Source organism: Paroedura picta, chromosome 4 (assembly GCF_049243985.1).
Source record: "Paroedura picta isolate Pp20150507F chromosome 4, Ppicta_v3.0, whole genome shotgun sequence".
Lineage (NCBI taxonomy): Eukaryota > Metazoa > Chordata > Lepidosauria > Squamata > Gekkonidae > Paroedura > Paroedura picta.
Window position 1 is genome coordinate 102,438,136 of NC_135372.1, and position 21,311 is coordinate 102,459,446.

At 41.4% G+C, this 21,311-nt stretch overlaps 1 protein-coding gene across 14 annotated transcripts in view; it reads left to right on the forward strand.

Moving 5' to 3' along the window:
- The window catches only part of DYRK3 (dual specificity tyrosine phosphorylation regulated kinase 3), a 50,107-nt gene extending 33,415 nt beyond the window's left edge, over positions 1-16,692 (forward strand). For 3 of the 14 annotated variants that reach the window (XM_077334787.1, XM_077334785.1, XM_077334790.1), the window contains exons 2-3: positions 1,685-1,800; positions 11,022-16,692. In XM_077334787.1, the coding sequence (XP_077190902.1) occupies positions 1,717-1,800; positions 11,022-12,593 (1,656 nt within the window). In that variant the 5' untranslated portion in view covers positions 1,685-1,716 and the 3' untranslated portion in view covers positions 12,594-16,692. Of the gene's footprint in view, positions 1-164; positions 286-726; positions 1,382-1,684; positions 1,801-5,223; positions 5,692-9,833; positions 9,913-10,483; positions 10,503-11,021 lie in introns of those variants that run through there. The other 11 variants (XM_077334784.1, XM_077334798.1, XM_077334788.1 and 8 more) reach the window with 10 other exon arrangements.
- Positions 16,693-21,311: the final 4,619 nt, after the last annotated feature.

The window sequence follows — 21,311 nt, forward strand, 5'->3', positions numbered from 1 at the left end:
GTATAATTTGTAGAAAAAGAGAGAGCGCATGCGGGTGGGGGGGTTGTCCGCCAGTCACCACCAGAATCTGGAGTGTGAAATTTATCAAAAAACAATTCAATTCAGCTTTTTGGGCATAGGCTCACATTAGCTTATTAAGATGTTACTTAAATGTATAATTGCAGAGGAAAGTGACGAGAATGACCTGGGGCCTGGAGACAAACCCTGTGAGGAAAGGCTGAGAGACGTGGGAATGTTCAGCCTGGAGAAGAGGAGGTTGAGAAGGGACATGATTGCTTTCTTTAAGTATTTGAAATATTTTTGCTTAAAGGAGGGCAGCAGAGGATAGGACCCAAAGTAGTGGTTTTAAACTATTTGTATGGTACCGACTAGATATCGGGGGGGGGGGGGAATTCACAGACATGGTAGTTGAGCGGTGGAATCAGTTGCCTAAGGAGGTAGTGAACTTTGCCTTCCAGGCAGTCTTCAAACTGGACAGATATCCTGGATGCTTTCCAGGGGTAGTGAAACTGCGGACCTCCAGATGTCCATGGACTACAATTCCCATGAGCCCCTGCCAGCAAACGCAGTTTATGGCAGTTTGTGTCAGCTTATTGGCACAAAGGTGGCATAGTACATCTCAATTAAAAAGACTGAGTCTGTTAAGACAGGGTTAGTCAACCTGTGGTCCTCCAGATGTCCATGGACTAAAATTCCCATGAGCCCCTGCCAGCAAACGCTGGCAGGGGCTTATGGGAATTGTAGTCCATGGACGTCTGGAGGGCCGCAGTTTCACTACCCCTGCTTTAGGCTGATCCTGCATTGAGCAGGGGGTTGGAAGAGCTGGCCAGTATGGCCCCTTCCAATTCTATGATTCTATAATTAGAGATCAACTTTAAGGAAAAGAGCTAGAATGTTAAGAGAACCTTTACAGCTCCATTCCTGTGCATATTTGCTTGGAAGCAAGTGCTGCTGATTTCAGTTATGTTTATTTTCCAGGAAGCATGTATAAGATTGTAGCCTTTTAAAAAATGATTTCCCCCCCAAATATATAGCATTGCAAAACAGATTAGCTTATTTTCTTGATACATAGTTGTTGTAGGGGATATTTCTAGAGTTTAATTCTTTCTCTATTTTAGTCATTAGGCAAGTAGAAAATTGCCATGTCCCAAATTGGCAGCTTAGCCTGCTTTAAAAGTAGTTTTATCTAGTATTTATTGACTCATTTATGTTGCCATTTGTCAGTACAAGTATTACATACATTACCCAAAGCATACTTTTGGGTAAAGATTTTAAACTAATTGGCACTTTGGAACATGACTGGTAACTCCAATTTCAGGACTTGTTTGAAAAACAAATCTTGAGGTTCTCACATCTACTCAAAAGGCTGATGACCCTAAATGTAAGATGACACTCTTAAAACTATTATACACTCAAAAGTTTATTATTGAACATAACTGTGTTATGCAAATGTAAGATGACCTTCTCTTTTATTTGATGGCCTACCTCTGAAAAAGGTTACTCTTGCATTTGAATAAATATTGTTAGTAACAGTTTTGCCATTAAAAACTTGTAGCTTCTTTACTGCAGTGTTCTTGCCATGTTTTAAACCCTGCAAGTTAAATGTCTTACGGTGGGGGAAAAGAATCTGAAATTACTGTTTTTTGTTTGAGTTTGTTTTGATTGATCATCTTGTTATTTCCAGCCAGGTTTGGAGATGGCTTGTACGATTCCTACATGAGAATAGATCAAATGAGGTATTCAGATCCTACAAATGAAGACTGTAGCCCTTCTGGACTCCCTTCTCTGGTGAGATCTAATGTAAGTAATTTCAACTTGCTCGGATTCTGTTACATAGAATCTATTGACACAGCAGAATATTATTGTAGCTTTATGCATTTGGGAGATAATAAGTACTGTTCTGTACTGAGTTTTTCTAGTACTTTTTCTGTACTGAATTATCAGGCCAATTTGATTTAAGATATTGGTATACAATATAATAAAGCTTCATGATATTAATCTGCTTTTTGTTTTATTAATCTACCATGTCTGTGTTCTAATGAGTACAACCTTATTTATAAACCTTATGGAGGCGATCATCCACCTACTGCTTTGCTTACCTTTGCATTTCTGTCATTCCCCCTACCGATAGCACCATGGATTAGAGAGGAGCTCCTGGCAAGGGAGACACCCTCCAACAAACACACACACACAGAAGGGAATGGCATGCTTTAACTCAGATCTCCTTGTTAGAGACCTGAGTTAAGAAAATTGACTAGTCTTTCCTAAGTAGACAGTAAGCTTAGAATTCTTTAGCTGGATTCTCTTCCTAAATGGCTGGCCATTCAAGTCATCAAATAAGCCAGAATAATGGTGTGCAAGAAATATGGGTATTTAAACTTCCCCAAACCTTTCAAACATGTGTCCTTTGTTATGCCACTCAACATATAGAGTAAGAAATCAATAGGTTCATTTTTGTCTCTGTTTAGTAAATAAGGATATGTTCTGAGGATAGGTAAATTTGACAAGTATTGAAAAAATCTGTTTCCTTTGGAATAAGATGTCTGAGGGGAAACAAATAACAAAACACCAGTGGCTGTGAATGTTCTCCCACTGGGTAGGGGGAGCAAGAATGTAGACTAAAGCTGGCCAGTGAGTGCGTTTGCGTATGCATTGGCCTTCATCCAGAAGGGAGAGAGCTTTCATAGCAGCCTTAGCAACTCTAGATGGCTGCTGCATTTACACTTGGTTCTCAGACAGTGGTGCTGGTTTGGGCCTCCTTGTCTGCAAGCAGTTTTACTTGTCACTGGCAACTAGGCAAAGTGCCCAGCCTAAAAGCTTAACTAGTAGCTTTCTTTATATCCTGCAAGTCTTGGCTCTGTGTCTGTGTGTGCATGTTTTTAAGCAGCAGTTTCTTTATCTGATTGTAATAACATAAGAATGTTAGTTCTTTGGGAACACTATTGTTTCTGTTGCTTGGGTTCTATTTTTGTGGAAATGATACATTTCTAAATGAGAGTTCTATCTCTTTGTAAGCGAGACAAAGTGTCTCACTGGGGTTACAGCAATAATATCCATCTGTAGCCACAATCTTAATTTAAGACAGTCCTTAAATACTTTCCAAAGGCACGGTAATTCTACTCTGTATGAAGGCAAAGGTTGCCTGTATAGTTTGATGTGAGAAGAAGGAATTTGGATATATAATTCCAGCATCCTGTCGTGATCTATGGAAATCTGTGGTTATAAAACAGGGAAGAAACAGATTAGAATGTGATAGAGATTTAAAGACAAAACATGTTGGACTAGATTATAACTTCTGTAGACTGGTGCATATTCACTAGAGCTTCATAGGCATGCACTCTTTTTAAAAAGTCTCACATGTAGGAAATACTGCCATAATATTTCATGACATATTACATTTTAGAAAAATACATTAAGATATCATCTCAAGTCATTACCAAGGCTTCTCCCTGACTTGATGGGAAGAGGAGATGAGGGCAGCCAGGCAGTTTAGTCATGTTTGCCAAATGAAGACATGGAGAAGAAGTGTGTAATAGATAAAAACAAATTAGCATTTTTAGTACAAGTGAATGTGAAGAGTTTGGCATTATTGAGGAGGACATGCTATTTGTCTTCCATTATAAATAAGCTTTTTAAAAAGGTAAAGCTACTTCCAATTTCAAAGTGTCCTATCCTATTGATTGGTGAAAGAAGCCATAAGCCATCTTTTATATTTTCATTGATAAAATTGTTTACACCATACATTTCCAAATTATATTTCCAATCCTGCTACTATCTATGCACTTATTAAATATGTCCCATTGGATTTACTTTTGAGTAAACCTGCTTAGGGTTGCACTCAAAGTGGTGCAGTGTTGAGAGCGCATTGATGCTTCCGGGCATAAGCTATATGGGGAGCTTTTAGAAAGCTGTTGGTACACAATACCACCTGTGTTGTCAATCAGTTCTCTTGGCTGCTAACAGCTAGGGTTATGTTCAAAGTAAATTGTGGCTCAGGGTTTTGAAGAGGAAGTGCTGGAAGCAGGGTGATGGGTTGCTTTGAAGTTATCTGATTGGAAATGGAACTTGAAGTTAAAATTATGATAGGGGTCAGTTTGCCAAAAGTCATGTGATCATTATCCAGCTGGGAATTCTGTTTGCAAGAGGGCCCTGGGTATCCCAGTTGTCTCCCAGTTGTTATCCATCAGGATAACAAGATTTGGAATTCTGACCAGGTTTAAGGCTTGTTAGTAGATAGTTGCTGGGTTGGGGTATGTGTGTGTCAATCAGCTAAAATGAAGCATAGCTATAACATTAAAATATAATTGCTGACTTACAGAATGTATATGTTTACTAGAAGAATTGTGCAGTTACCTGTTTAAAGCTCTAAACATTGTAAATTATACATTTCAGAGTAGATGTGCAACACTAATGCTTGCACAACACAAACTAGGGGCTAGGAGAAATCTTTCTCAATGTAGTCAACCTCTGTAGCTTTAAGGCAATAGTAACTCTTGATTAAAGTGTTAATATTACTGCAGTATAGTAATTCTAAAACTTACCAGTACCCTAGGCCAGTGGTCCCCAACCTGCGGGCCGCGGCCCGGTGCCGGGCCGCAAAGGCCATGGCACCGGGCCGCGGCTCCCTCTCCCCGCCCCCGCAGTAAAAAACTTCCCAGGCCGCAAGCTTGCGGCCCGGGAAGCTTCTTACTGCGGGAGGCGGGGAGAGGGAATCAGGGCCGGGCCGCGCCTGTGCGGGCCACGCCCGCTCGGCCCGATCCGCCCGTGGGCGCGGCCCGATCCGTGGGCGCGGCCCGCGGGCGCGGCCCGATCCGTGGGCGTGGCCCGCACGGGCGCGGTCCGCGGGGGCGCGGCCCGATGCCCTGCCGGTCCCCAGCCTCGGAAAGGTTGGGGACCACTGCCCTAGGCTACAATTCCTTCTAGTTCCAAATAAAATCAAATAAGTTTTGGCCAGTTAAAGCCCTGTGTACATTTACTTCTGAGTAAATATACAATGATCTTGGGTAATTCCAAGTAATATTCTGATTATCCTCCTTTGGTCAATGAATGCAGGAAAATGTTATTTGCCTTTGTAATTTCATTTCTAAGTGTTTTCATTGATCCATTGTGATTAAATCCATTCTTATGGGTTTATAGCAGAAAGCGTATCTGTTTAGTAAAACAGTATTGATGGCTTTAGATAATTATTCTTAAAACTAATTTCATAGAAAATTGGGGGGGGAGTTTAAAGGGTGTTTTCCCTCCATTTTTAGGACTTACAGCATTCTTTAGCTCTGTTACAGTGAGCCAAGGCAGTGAAGATAATGGATATTTTCAATACTGGTTATGATTTATTGCTCATAGGTCTTAGACATAGAATCATAGAGTTGGAAGGGACCTTCAGAGTCATCTAGTCTAACCCCCTGCACAATGTGGGAGCATAATCACTCACGGGCTTTGGTGTCATATTTTGTCAGGATATCAGGACCAGTCTGTGATAGGTTGTTCATTTATGACAGGTAGTGAAAGGTTGTTGGGGCAACCATGTGCTGTCTACTTGCTGTGTGCTTTGCCGGATCCCATGAATTTGTATTTTGTCACACAGACAGCCAAAATGGGGAACGAATTCTAAGGAGCTTGCAGTAGGTCTAGATTTTCTGTTTGTAGAAGGTGCGAGAACAACATGTGAGAACAGCATGTGAACTTAACAGGGTATGGAGGGAGCACTAACATTTTTAGTGCCAAGAATTATTTGGATTTTTCAACTTGTGGGCCAGTTATACTGTGCATGGCTATGATCTGCTGAACATGTGATGCTCACAAATTTCCACATGGTGGTTATGGCAGGGAGAAAGAACCCCTGATTCCCGCTTACCATAAGAGGTTTGAACCTGCTATGCAAAAGATTGGGAAAGAGAATGGCAGGCATTCAACCCATCAGTTTCCCAAGTATTTTGAATGCCCACTCATATAATACTAAACCAATCACCGTTTAAAAGTTCCTGAGAGGTAGCTCTGTTAGTCTGTTGCAGTGACACCAGGCTCTCTCGGCTCTTTAAAGACTAAATAATTTTTATTCTATAATAACTTTTTGTGGACTAGAGCCTATTTCCTCAAATGTATAAGACATTCATTTCCGAAAACTGGTGTTGCAATAGAAGACTCCTTTTTTATTTAAAAAGTTATCCTTGTTGCAGTTTTAATATCTAATTAGAAGCTAAACATTTGTATCTCTCTCCTCCCCCGGGAAAAAAATTTGCACAGCACATGTTTGATAACAGTTATTCAATTGATAAATCCCCTGGACAATGTCTGTTCTTGCCCATAGTGTATGTGCAGCAAAGACTTGCTTGTGTCTCAGGCTTTTAAAACCAGATAAGTTCATTTCCTTTGAACCAAAGAAGGGTATCCCTATTTAAATTTCACATTGCTTCCCCAGTTTTTATATTGAAAGCACTTTTGAAGTCTTCTGATGGTGAGGGCTGTTTGTAGATAGAATATGCTGCCTTTGAGGGTAGTGGTCTCCTTAATTGGAAGCTTTTAGGAAGAGATTGGATGAGCACCTATCAGGAGTGTGTGTTTTTCAAGTCCCCAAGAAGGTGTGTGTGTGTGTATGTATGTATGGGGGGAGGTTGGACTGAATGGCTTTTTTGTAGTCTCTTCCAGTTCTGTGATTCTGATTCTTTCAATTTATTAGTAACTAGCTTCAAAGTCTGTTCCTAAGAATGGGCCCTGAAAAGGTCCCCTCCCCTGGCTCCTAGCCAGGCAGCTTAAGGTGGCTTTGGGCTGCAGCTCTAACCGGATCAAGTGGGGCAGGCGGGGGCTAGGCAGATCGTTATCAGGGCCAGGACAGAGCTCCTTAGCAGACAGTCAACAGGCCCAGCCTAGCAGGCCAGGAGTCCCTCGTTAGCAAGCCTTTGCCCAGGGCCCTCTCACCTGCTGCTTGCTCCAGGCACTGAGGCGTCTGAGAGCACAGAGGGTAGAGTCCAGGGCCGGAAGGTGGGAGCTGCAGGGGCAGGCCAATCAGGGCAAAGCTGGATGCACCCTGATTGGCCCTATTCCAATTTGGACAGCCGGACACGTCCCACCTCCTAGGCTGTTTCAGAAATATATAGAGGAACAACATTTATTAGTAACTAGAAATATAGCCCGCTGTATGAGGGATACAGCAGGTGCTAGCAACTCACACTTTGGCGTGTCCCGCGGTGACGGCTCTCTGCGGTGGCTCCCTGTGGCGTCAGCTCTCTGCGGCGGCGGCAGCGGCAGGGAGGCCCCGGAGGCTTCGCGCCTCTCGCCGCGTCAGGCCGCTGGGCAGGGAGCCCCCGGAGCCGCGCTCGGGTAGCGGCCTGACGCGGCGAGGCCGGGAGCAACTCGCAGTTGCTGGGGCTGGGAATCAGAGGGACCAACGTCAGGCCGGGAGCAACTCGCAGTTGCTGGGGCTGGGAATCAGAGGGACCAACGTCAGGCCGGGAGCAACTCGCAGTTGCTGTGGCTGGGAATCAGAGGGACCAATCGGCAGTCGCTTCGCGCCTGCCGATTGGTCCCTCCGATTGTCTGTGCAGAGGAAGGGTCCAATCCGGACCCTTCCTCATCACGGACACATCCCGCCCCATAACCCCTTAGCGCTTTATTTAGTCCGCGGCGCCGCAAGCGGTGTTTAGATTTGCATAGCAATTATGTTTAATAGACTAACTGTTAAGCAGATAGCTAGTCTGACACTAACTATAATCTTAAAATATGTATCTGATGCAGTCCCCAAACACTGTTGTTATTTGGATGTCATCTTGACAGTTCTAGTTTGGAGAAAAAGGAACAAAACAGGTTTGTTCTCTTTAAGGCTTTTTTGATGTTTGTTTGTGAGAGAAGTTGTCTTTAGGGCACTGTGATAAGAACCAGATGGATGTTAAAAAGAGAATTAATATTTTATAAGAGTTGAAGTTGGTAGTTAATCTCTTCATTCTATCCCCAGAGGGAAACGGGTAAGTAATAGAAACTGGGCAAAGATTGGCATCAGGGATTCCTGGGTGGAATTGTTGATGGATTTTGCAAAGCAGAGGAAAAAATCTGACATGCAAAGAAATGGAAGATGGGAACTTTCCAGTTTTAATGGCCTCTGTCAAGAGTTTTCTGCAAGTCCTTTTATGTGTGTGTGCATCCAATGCATGGACTAATATTCGACCTCATTGTAAAAAAAAAAAAAATTAGAAACCATGTTTGTTTTTTCAGCACGACCTTGATGCAGCAACTGTGTCAGGGTTCTTTGGGAAGGTGAAGCGTTTTTCTTAGACATGCTGTTCGGTAAGATGGAATGGCCTAAGAAGAAGGATGAGGCAGGCAATAAGTGATCCCTGGGTGGTATTTTCAGTACTGTACGTTGGGAAATAAAATGTGTATTATGTAATAAAACTAGTTTAATTCAAGCCTTTACAATTAAAAGATTCTGGGGATTAAAAAAATAGAAATTTGGTCATAGAGGGAAAAGAAAAAAAAACCTTTAAGGGGAGGAGATAAGGAACATAGTATCTCATAGAGACCTCACTTCTTTACAACTGGGTGTCCTTGTATGTATGTCATTCTCTTCCAGGATCAGTGTTTGGTTCGAAGCCATTAAGGAAATGTTTTTTCTCATGCTTGGCAGTTACTTCTGTCTCATCATGAAAGCTAAAAACTTATTTTTAAAAGACAAAAGGCTGCTATTTTTCTTGTTGGTTCTATGCCAGATCCCATGTAGGCAGGGTTCCCACCACTCTTGGGATAGATTAAGTTCTGGCACTAGAAATATTTCTCACTTTCGTTTGACAGGGTGGAGTCTGAAATAGTACTGTGTATCTTGGAGGCACCTAACTGCCTCATATGGTATGCAGTTCCAACATTTCCCCTCTCTGCCTTGTTAGCAACCAGCTATTTTGTGTTTGTTTGTTTTTTTCTCATAAGTGTTTTGTTTTTATTTCTTTTCTCATACTCAGTCTTGTATATCCTTAGAATTATTCAATAATTATTCAATATCAGAGCCAGTATCCCTTTTTAAACACTATGTGGCATATTTATGTTGGTAACTTCCTCTTCCCCTCCCTCCAGTGTAGGTTCCAGATGAACATTTTATGCAGAAATTAGGTGGAAGGCCACTTTAAAAGCGGGCCGGGAGTCAGCAGCAGCCACCCCACCAGTTCTCACCATAAGAGGCCAGGAGCTGGCAGCAGCCTCCCCACCTCCAGTTGTTACTGCATGGGGCTGGGAGGTAGCAGCAGTGCCCCCCCCTCCCAGTAGCTCTGGTGGTGGGCGCCTGCAGTGGGGGCTGGCAGCGGTTCTCGCCCCATGCGGAAGTGCTGAGGCTAGCCAGACCGGCGGGGGCTGGCATTGCTCCTTGGCCCGTAGGAAGGGCTACCACAGCAGAGGCTGGCAGTGCTGCTTGCCCAGTGCAGAGACGGAGAAGAGCTTCTGATTAACTTTCAGCAGAGGAGGGTCCTCCAAGTGAGGCCCACCAGTGCTTCCCAACAGCTTGCCAACTCCTCTGAGTGGTCTGGGGGTGAGGGCTAATCAAAGGGGCAGCATGTTGTCAGAAGTGCCCTGCATATTTTATGTGGTATGATAAATTACATTTGGGGTTCATTTTCATTTGGATACTCTGTGCATTTGGACCATTTTTTTTCACTGCAAAAATGAAAGGAAAACAAAAATCTTTGTGGAGTGCTTCAGATGCCTTTTGGGACAGGAGAGCAGACACTTCCTAAATGGCACTTTTTGACAAACGGACTCTTTATTAATTTGAAGAGAGTTTGTGCCATTTTGATCTATATGCTGTGAGCAGCGTTCTGACTTAGAATTTTACAGTGTCTGTCATTCTTTTTCTGCAGTTCAGCCATAAGCCAAATGAAGAATGTGTTACTAAAATGCTTATTCTCTGGATCATATTTTCTATGAGTTCCTGGAAAGGTGTGTGTTTCAAAACGTACTGTCTACATTCTCCAGACAGATAGCAATTAAGCAATAATCATTAAGAATGTAGATATAGAGATCCTAAAAGCCTACATTTCTCAGCCAATGTCTTAAACTATCTGCAAGTTTCTGGTTTCCAGAAATATTTTGCTACTTTACTTGGATGATAGGCAATAACTTGCTGTAAATGAACAGGACAGCATCATTCATGAGTTGTCTTCTGTCTTTTTTTCAATACTTTTACTTAACTGCTGCTATTTTTAGTTTCAGTGGCTGGTTGTCTTTATTTTGAAATTAAAGATTAAACTGAAAACATGTTTCTGATTGATGATTCAGATGTATTGCACATTATAGTACTGGATCTGGTAACTTTCATGCAGTGTTATACTAAAAACATAAATATGTGCGTTGTTTCTACTGGAGATTATCCATTCTGAAATCCAGTAGAAGCAAAATACTTTTTGATATCTTCTTGTCGATTTAAGTTTTTCTTTGGGGCTGTAGAAAATATGTAAGTACTTATTACCATAGAGAATTGGAGTGTTTGTTTGTTTGTTTGTTTTGCAGGGCTTAAAAGTGCTCTCTAGGTAAGATATAAACTTCACCCAATTATGCTTTCAAATACAATTCTACTAGAAGTTACTGGGAACTGTAGATGTGTATTTGATAGTAGCATGGAGACCTTGGTAACAAAATTGTTCATCCATTGCCCTGGCCGATCTTCCATCCTAATGTTCTAGAGGCTTCTATCATATTCTGCTGCTGCTTCTGTATACCTTCTGCATGCTTATTTGTGATATTCTCGCTTCCTTATTATCGCTTATTTGTGATATTCTCGCAACCTGTGCAAGGTTGGAACTTGCAGGCAAGTAAACAGCATCAGTTTGTTGGCTGGTACAATTTTTTAAAATCAGTTTCCATATGCTGGGATGGAGGAGTAGGCGTTGCACAGTTGTTTTGTGCATGCTAGTCTAAAAAACATTATCTTAAATAAATTAAAAGTAGAATATTTGCGCTTATTCCATCTGAGAAAATCATGGCATTTTGTTGCTCTGTTTGTCAAAATGAGAATGGAATACTGAAGATCTTTTCTTTCCTCCTCCTAGGTGACTGCTAACAGGGTCACAATGAAGGATCATCCTTTAACTGGGAGCCAAGTCAAAGTTGAGCAGTTATTTGAAGACTCTGGCAATCGAAGGAGCAGTACTCTCCAGTCGTCTGGGGTAAATGGCTCTGAGAGGTCCTTTCCTACTCCAGCAAAAGAGAAAAGTGTAGATAACATAAGCACCACCAAAACTAGTGGCAGCTCATCAAAAGCACAAAAAACTGGTGGCCAGTCTCCAGATCAAGCATTAAAGCAATACAAGCACCAATTAACAGCCTATGAGCAGCAAGAAATATTTAACTTTCCTGAAATTTATTTTGTGGGTCCAAATGCAAAGAAAAGGCAAGGAGTCATTGGTGGCCCCAGCAATGGTGGCTATGATGATGAACAAGGCAGCTATATTCATGTGCCTCATGACCATCTTGCCTACCGATATGAAGTACTTAAAATAATCGGAAAAGGCAGTTTTGGCCAAGTAGCTAAAGTTTATGACCACAAGCAACACCAGCATTTGGCCTTAAAAATGGTTCGTAATGAGAAGAGGTTCCATCGCCAAGCTGCAGAAGAAATCCGGATCTTGGAGCATCTGAAAAAACAGGATAAAACTGGCAGCATGAATGTTATCCACATGCTGGAAAGTTTTACCTTTCGGAATCACATATGTATGACTTTTGAGCTCTTGAGTATGAACCTATATGAGCTGATTAAAAGAAACAAGTTTCAAGGCTTCAGTGTGCAACTTGTGCGCAAGTTTGCCCACTCCTTACTGCAGTGTTTGGAGGCTCTTTATAAAAACAAGATAATACACTGTGATCTGAAGCCTGAGAATATTCTCCTAAAGCAGCAGGGACGGAGTGGAATCAAAGTGATTGATTTTGGGTCAAGCTGTTTTGAGCACCAAAGAGTCTACACTTATATCCAGTCTCGATTCTATAGAGCCCCTGAAGTCATCCTGGGAAGCCGTTATGGGATGCCCATAGACATGTGGAGTTTTGGCTGCATTCTGGTGGAACTATTGACTGGTTACCCTCTGTTTCCTGGAGAAGATGAAGGTGACCAGCTAGCTTGTATGATGGAGCTCCTTGGAATGCCACCACAGAAGCTTCTGGATGCATCCAAACGAGCCAAGAACTTCATCAATTCAAAAGGTCATCCTCGCTATTGCACTGTAACAACACAATCAGATGGAAAAACAACCCTGAATGGTAGCAGATCACGTAGGGGGAAAATGCGTGGTGCTCCTGGTAACAAGGACTGGGTCACAGCATTAAAAGGCTGTGATGATGCTTTGTTTATAGAATTCTTAAAGGAATGTCTTAACTGGGATCCTTCTGCACGAATGACTCCTACCCAAGCTTTAAGACATCCTTGGATTTGTAAGCGGCTACCTAAACCACCCAGCATGGATAAAACACCAGGCAAACGGATTGCTCACTATACAAGCTCTTTCCCAGGGATAGGTTCCAGATTACCTCCTGTTGTTGGGGTGGCCAGCAAGCTGAGAGCTAATCTAATGTCTGACTCAAATGCCAGTATACCTCTATGTACTGTGCTACCAAAATTGGTCAGCTAATAGAGAATTATGTATTCCCAGAGTACATACCCTGTGTTTTTAATTATCTCTTTGAAATCTGTAAGATAACTAAATGCAGAGGTCTTTTAAAAAGAGAGATTTAATTTTTATTGAACACTAAATCTTGTATAAAAATGAATCCAAACATAAGCATTTTAAGGGCTATGATTTATCAAGTTGTTTCAGCTGGGATGTGGTGCTTGTTATGTCACTTTTGATAGGTCAGCACGTTTGCTTGTTCTATGAGGTTGCGCACTGTAACAGGTGGATTTTATAGTGCTGTTGTAATAAAACTCAAAAACCATTTGTCATGTGGACAATCTCACTTAGCAGATAATTTACTTCAAAACAATTTGAAGATATTTAATTGTTCAGTTAATTAATCCATAAATGGATATCTTTTATAGAATGACAGTTCAAAACATAAATTTTTGCAATGTAGATACCAGTGGTTGAACTGTTCAATGCACTTTCCAAACCTGTCTGCCTACATTTATTGAATTCACAGCTTGACATTAGTTTGTGGAGGTAGAAATGGCCTCAGAAATTTTTTCAGAGTAAGTTGCTTTAAATGGCAGCAAATGACATCACTTCTGAGCAAGTGCAATTCTCAGTGCTCAACATAAGTAATGGTTTGAGAAAATAGTAGGACCAAAAGTTTAATGTGAAAGATTAGTGTCCTACTGTCCTTGGATAATTCACCAACACTCAGATTGGTGTTTCAAACATTTTGTACAATAAATATGTTATGATATATAGCCATGTCTGAGGCCCAGAAAATAAAAGAAGTGGTAGATGAAGTTCTTGATAATTAAAGTATTTGCAACTTACTTTGGAGCTTACCTCTCCTACCTATTCATCAGCAGCAAAAATTTCCTTTGCCAAGCATTGTAGCAGTTTTGCCTATACTTAAGGTATCTTATATGGGTATATGATGCAATTTAATCTGAACCAAGCTTCTTGTTGAGAGGAAATTCTTGGTTACCCCATCAGAGGCATTATTGATTTGATCTGCAAGGTATCAATCCCAACCAAGTAATTAAGTCTGACTAAAGCATTCTGCATTTGGCTGTATTCTCCCATTCTGTAATGCTGTTCCTAGGGTGATCCATTCACACTTAGGAAATGTATTTCTTGCTGCGATGGCTTCACAATACTATAAAGAGAATATTCTGTTTTTCCCCAAGTTCATATGTAACATATGAAGGCTTTGTCAGGAGCCATAATTTTCATTCAAAACTTCTTTTGAATTTATTGGTTACAGTTCATTTCGGTTTATATCGATATAATCAGCTTAAACCTTGCCACCTACAATACTAAGATCAACAAATAAATTTGAAGTTGTCATTATAATCCAGCCTTGTTTAAGGATTTAACCATCTGCTTACTTATGCTCTATGCCCTCATATAGAATTTTGCAACCTTGCAAGTTATTTCTGAAGAAAGATCAGAGAGAAGGAGGAAGGTGTAATCTTTAAAAAATGAATTTATTACAGAATTATATACATAGACTCACATACTTGCTGGTATCAAGTGTTGCGGCATGTACATGTATCACTAGTATAGTTTGATCTGCAGTATACTCATATTTCAGTGGTACTTGCTCCATGGATTGTTGGTAATGGTTCTTTTGACTAGGCTAGCATTGGGAGCCTTGGGTGTTTCTGCCTGGAGTTTTTATGGTGTGCTACAATAATTCCATGCATCAGTGACCAAAGAACTGTTCTATAGACCTACACAAACTGCTGTAATTTGAATGAAATATTCTACCTTTTAAATCATCAGATGTATATCTGTGACACAAATTGTCATGGTACAGATTCACTGATTTATTTGAACTATTAAGTTGGTTTATGGATAAATGGCCCATGCTGTATCAGTTCTTGGCAATGGAGATTATGAGGAGAGAAGGGAACATGTGTGGAATAAAGACCTCTCAAGTCCCCTGATAAAGGTGTGTGTCCCTTGGTGATGTTTTAATAGATTGTATTCAAGAGGTTTTAATTAATTCACATGGGGAAATTGTTTGATTTAATGTTGTGTATCCAGGAGTAATGGTAAACATAAGGTTTCTGAAGCTAAGCAATGGTGAGGGTTGGGAAGTTTATTCTGTTGGAATCTTGTTTAGTACTTAATAAGGCATTGTTTCCTAAAATTAGTCATGAGTTCATACAATATCAGTCACAGTGGGCAGTGAAAAGTGAATTCTGGAGTTACTGCAGAGCAACAGGGGTAGGTCCTGCAGAGTTCTATAGGTATGCCAAAATTAATACGTTAACAGTTTTCAGTACTTTTTCCCCCTTAGAATTTAACTATATATGAGAGTAGTATGTACTACTGAGCTGTCATATGAAATTTTCACATATCCCAATAAAATAATTTCCAATTTCCTCTGAATTTTCTTGAATGTAAAAAGAAACTGCATACAATGGGCTTTTCAGAAACTCTTAATCAAATATTTGTCCAAAAATTTATTCTGGGGAAACATATATAGTACAAAACATTGCTATGATATTTAATCTCCTGTTTACTAAATATTCTTAATCTTGATTTAAGTAATCTTAAAGTTTACAGTTTTAAGATTTGGGGTAAATGGATAATGGTTGCCTTACCCATCATCAAATGTAAAATAATCGACTTGTATAGAGGAAGAACCTAGGTAAACCTCATTTTCCATGCAGTGTGCTTGGAACTTTATGAAAATTGCTGCAACTTTATGGCAGTTCATTAAAACGCTCAGTTATGATATCTCTTCAACTTTTGTTCCTCATATTATTAACTTGTAAAATCTTAATTGGGTCCCATGTCACAATACTGTATGATAGATTATGGTCACTAGATCAAATGTTTATTCACTGCACCACACAGTAAATAAAAACAAACCTGATCTCTCTGATCTTGCTTTATAAGCAGTTACATTTTCAGTTAAAGCTTATTAGGTCTTGTTTCTTGTATATATTCATGCCATGTGATTTACAGTATTTGCTGGCGTATAAAGACTACTTTTCCCCCCTGAAAAACATGCCTCCAAGTGGGGGGGTCGTCCTATACGCCGGGTGCACTTCAGTTGGGATAGACATAGCTGCCCATAGTGGCCCATAGTACTGTAATGTAAAGTAACAAACTCTATATTTTGAGTGGAAATGTTGGGGAGTTGTCTTATACGCCCAGTCTTATACGCCGGCAAATACGGTACTTTCTCCCTTCTAAGATCTGTACATTATATTTAATTGTTTGAAATAGGATAGACAGCGACATGTTGGCGTTAGTGTGCTTGTATCTCAGTCTAAGTGTCACCTTGGCAGCCTTCCTCACTCACCTTCCCAAGAAATCTAGAAGCTGTCTAAATTCAGTACGGTGATTTCTGTGGTGGTGGTAGTTAGATATATGTGTTAGTATCTTGTATGAGTGACAATGAGTGGCTGATTTTCACTTTTTAAATTTTCCAGGGGTGAAATCCAGGCCACTTTAAAAATTTGAGCAAATGTCTAATAAAGGCCTTATCAGGCTTTATAATAGTAAGCAATATGTCTTTCTTCAGATTTGTTACTGTTTTCAAACCTATGCTAACTCTTGATAAGGAAAAAGCCTCACCGGAGCTGGCAACCCCCCCCCCCCCCGGGTCCCAGCCTTTGAAAAGCCTCATACATGATGATCTCAGCAACATCTTCCCTAATCCCAAAGGATAAGCAAAAGGCTGATTGTGCAGTGGAAGCTTTTGTGTTAAAAGATTAGCAACAAAGTTACCCTGCCTGTATATAATAACATTGTGGAAATGAGTTAAATAATCTAGAATGATTTTGCGGTATTTATAGTCATTCTGCAAGAGAGACAGCAAGGAGGCATTAATTTCTCTGTTATTGACATGGGAAGTCAGAAACATAAACAATAAAGTTGATTTTTATACCCCGTTATTCACTACCTGAAGGATTCTCAAAGCAGTTTACAATCACCTTCCCTTCTTCTCCCAACAACAGAGAGCCAGTTTGGTGTAGTGGTTAGGAGTGCGGACTTCTAATCTGGCATGCTGGGTTTGATTCTGCACTCCCCCACATGCAGCCAGCTGGGTGATCTTGGGCTCGCCACGGCACTGATAAAACTGTTCTGACCGAGAAGTGATATCAGGGCTTTCTCAGCCTAACCCACCTCACAGGGTGTTTGTTGTGGGGAGAGAAAAGGGAAGGCGACTGTAAGCCGCTTTAAGCCTCCTTCGGGTAAAGAAAAGCGGCATATAAGAACCAACTCTTCAGAGGTAGGTGAAGCTAGTGAAGTAGATGAAGCAAAGAACTGTTTTGCAAGAACAGAACAGACTAGCCCAAGGTCACCCAGCTAGCTGCATGTGGAGGAGTGGCAAATCAACCTCTGCTCTCCAGATTGGAAACTGCCACTCTTAACCACTACACCAAGCTGGCATAAATATTGGTTGGGTTCCTACTTGCGTTTTCTGCTTGTGGAAGGTTCTCTCGTAATTAGGCTGGATTGTGGTGGTAGTTTCTGATTCTTGTCTACTGCAGTCTTCCATGCCCCCTAAAATCCTGACTGTGGGGAGAGGAATTATGAAGGATTTGCAGTTGGAGCTAGAAGCTTTTAAAGCACACACACCCTGCAATTGAAAAGTGTAGATAGAATCCAAATCATTCCCTTTAATTTTTAAATAATATTGATGGAATATTCACTCTTCCTTGTATGGATATCAGGTTAGATCCAAAACACCACTAGAACTGGTTTCTCCCTTACCTATTTATGCTTCAGAAATTGTGTGGAGGGCAAAGCATTGATGAATTATATTTGTCTCTACTGGTCGACCCAATATGCACTACTGGGTAGGGTTTTATACCTTGAGAAAATGCAGACAGATAGGTGCATCTAGAAACTTGCACAAAGCTTTTTAAAATCCTTTTTTTTAAATGCACTTTGATTTCTTTCACACGCTTAATGCTAATAAAGAACTATACAGAAGATGGGAAGATTTCTAGAAGATTTTTAGAACAGCAACAATTCATGGATGGGTTATGAATTTCTACAGCTGCCATTTTTTTGCTGATGTTTGGAAGGATCTATTGCTAGCTTGCATGTGTAGAAAGCAAGAGTGTCACATTTGCCTTTCTTTGTATATACCTGTCGAGAGGAGTGGCAGTGTAGCAAGGCAAGGAGGAAAGGATTCCCCTTTAGCTCAGCCAGGTTCAGAGACAACCCACCCAGCCTGAAGTGTACTGCACATACAGCATGAAGCCCCCTGGTGAGTTCATAATTTAGGATCCTCTGCTTCCTGTCGCATGACTGAACATATGTCCTGAGCCCTGGGGTTAAAGCCCTGGGGGTGGACCTTGTGTCTGGAAAGGCTGAGGACCAGGTTTAGAACTTCCAAAGAGGTTTGTTAGTAAAACACACTACTAAGAGGATGGGTAATGTCCTCTGTTTACTGTGCCTTACTTTACCTTATGTAAGAGTATTCACAATTTACAGTATATTCAGTCTTAAAAGCACGTTGAAAAGTCACATATTTGTATGTTAGCTTTGTATTTTATTTTGAACACAACGATGAGGCTTATTAACATGATCATTCCACAGTAAATACATAATTGTGTGACAAAACGATCTTTGATATAACTTTGAGAAAGCCTGTTTTCAGATTTTTCAATATTTTAGAAATACATTTTAAAGATTTTTTAGAAACTATATAGTTTCTATAGCGTGAGACTTTGCATACTTATAAAAACAAGCTACAGACAAATCAAATCTATTGTGGCATTTAATCCAAACTTAAAGGTATAGAAGGTGAATGATTTAACACTTGTATAAATGGAATTAGATATTAGTTCAATATTGGGAGCTAGTTAGAGAAATAAATATGGGTAGCTATATAATTAAGTGTTTGTGCAGGGGCCTGCATATTTTAAATCTGCAAGACCCTCCATTTGCTTTTCAGTCAGCCAATTGTTCTTTGTGTATAAACAGGTTTTATTAAACACTTGTTTCTACCTGTAAATTTAATCCTAAAAATGTGGAGGCAATATCTGTTATACTGTGAGAAGGTGTGTGTATGTGACTGTGCGCGCAGGAGTTTGTGCGCCCTCACACATACATGTGTACAAGCAGAAGTTCAAATTGGGAACATAGTGCATACTCTTAGCCACAACAGAGTAAATTATGAAGGAAAAAGTCTGCAACTTTGCATAATTTCATCTGGTACAGAGTGAAGATTTTATTTTATAATTTAATTTATATCCCGCCGCTCGTGTAACTGACTTGTGGTGGCTAACGGTAGAAAACCCCCCACAAAATCTCTCTAAAATAATAAAAATCCAAACAATAAAAACTAGAAAAATTGGCAGTGGACTAAAAACCCAACCGCATTCCTGCACACAGAACATAAAGACGCCTCGGGGGTTTAATAAGGGGTAGCCAGATCTACGTAGTGTAGGATACACATTACCTTGGCACATACCTCTCTTAGTAATTTAATAAAACTTCTGTCATGGAGCTCACGGCAAGGCTTTGGGGAAAATCCCCGATTATGCCTGACGTCGCCACCATCCGAGGCCTGGCCTGACCCAGGCCATCGGAAGACCCGCAAAGGAACGTGGATTCTTCCGCGGCCAGGGGAGCGCAGCAGGCGCAGGCAAGGGCTGGGTCGGGCCATCTCTGTGTGTAATCGGAGGAGCTGGGCCTTCACACCTGCAGGAACGCCTCTCGCTCCTGCCGGCTCCGCAGAGCTGACAGGGGCATCCCCCTACCGCCATCATGGTGGGAGAGCAGCAAGCGGCTCCCGACCATCCTGCATCAGGCCCCCCCCCGTACCCCAATCCCCCCTCCCCAGCCTCCTCAACAGCTTACCCGGCTCTGTTGCACCGTGGCGGGATGTCCCACCCCCGTGTATACTCGGGGGACGGCGGGGCTTTTTACCCCGGTGCACTCAAACACCAGCAGCCCGGCATGGCTGCTGCCATGCATAATCGGTCTAGGGCTCTGAGAGACCGAGATTATTTTGATTACATGTAAAGTTGTAGAAACTAATAGGCCTTGTAAGCATTGCCTATGAATATAGCAAACTAAATGGATTATTGCATGTAAAGTTTCCTATAAGATGCTGTTGATATATTTTGTTGCTTGAATTAATGCAACAGACTCTAAATTTTTATCTCCATTTTTCATGGATTATGATGTGAGTAATGCTGAAATCCCTATTAATTTATCTGCCAGTCCCCAAATCTTCTGTACTTCCCATCAATGTTCTTGTATGTACCTTCTTCTGTTTTCTGTTCCCTTCTTGGTGTGTCCTGTATGTAGCTGTGATTTCAGCCTATTGCTTCTGAACGTGAGCCCTGGCTCTTGAGTACTTATGGAATGGGACATCCTAGAATTCTGACATAGCATTCCTCAGTTGTCACTGTTCAGTTTTCGCCTGCAGGAGCCATGTGTTAAGCGACCCTCAGTGCTTTTTTTATCTCTGTGATGGAAAGGAAAATCTAGCATGAGTCACTTAAGATGGATTCTCTTTGAATCAAAGCAAGTGTTGCTGTACAGTAGGTTACACATTTAGATGCTCACATCATAAGGAGCTGAAGTTACATACCGTAAAAAAAATCCCCAGCTGTGAAATATAAAATGACATGGACTATATTTTCATGCAAGAGCAGTAGAGCTAAATGAAGTCAGTCCCTCTCCCTCAGTGGGAAGTATAACCTATCAAAACTAAACAAATTCATTTATTATTATTTGAAATTTATTTCCGTCACCCCTGGCTGGGCCAGCTTGTGGCAGGTTACAAGATAAAAAGTCAAAAGCACAATAATCCACCTTAAAATCCCACTAAAATTACAAACAGTTCCCAAATATAAATTCCAGTGTCAAGCATGGTGGCAAAAACCAACCCCTCCACCTAGCCTCACTGGGGCAAAGAGCAAAAACTGCTGGCCACTACTATTGAGCAATAGCGTGGTGGAGTACTTGCCTGGGGGGGGGGCAATAGATCTTCTCTCCACACTGGCCTCAGCTATAGCTCTGTATTACAGGCCCTGTGGAAAGCCGAAAGCTCCCACAGGGCCCGTATCTCCTCCAGGAGCTCATTCCACGAGGTGGGGGCCAGGCCTGAAAAGGCCTGGCCTTAGTTGAGGCCAGGTGAGCCTCTCTAGGGCCAGGTATGACCAACAACTTGGAACCCTCAAAGCACAAGGCCCTGCGTGGGGCCTAGGGCGACAGGCGGTCTTGCATATATGTGGGTCCCAGATCGTGTAAGACCTTGAACCTGATCCGGGCCACAACTGGCAACTAATGCAGCTGCCTCAGCACAGGCTAGATGTGGGCCCTCCAAGGTGCTCCTGTGATTACTCAAGCAGCTGCATTTTGCACCAGCTGTAAGTTCTAGGTCAGAGACAAGGGCAGGCCAGCGTAAAGCGAGTTACAGAAATCAATCCTGGAGGTGACCGTCACATGGATCACCATGGCCAGGTGTTTAGAGAACAGATAGGGTGCTAGTAGCCTCGACTGGCAAAGGTGGAAAAATTGAATTTGGGGGTTGCTTTAATGTTTTGATTGTCACCTTGGGTTTGCAATTCAGCTAATATTGTTTGGAAGCACCCTCTTAAATTTTCATAGCAGGGAAATGGAGTCCATCTGACATAAGCAGGATATAATTTTACATCAGTAGGTAATTATCAACCTACCATATTGTACTTTCTTTCCTCCATGGAGTTCATGGTTGCTTGCATTCTTCTC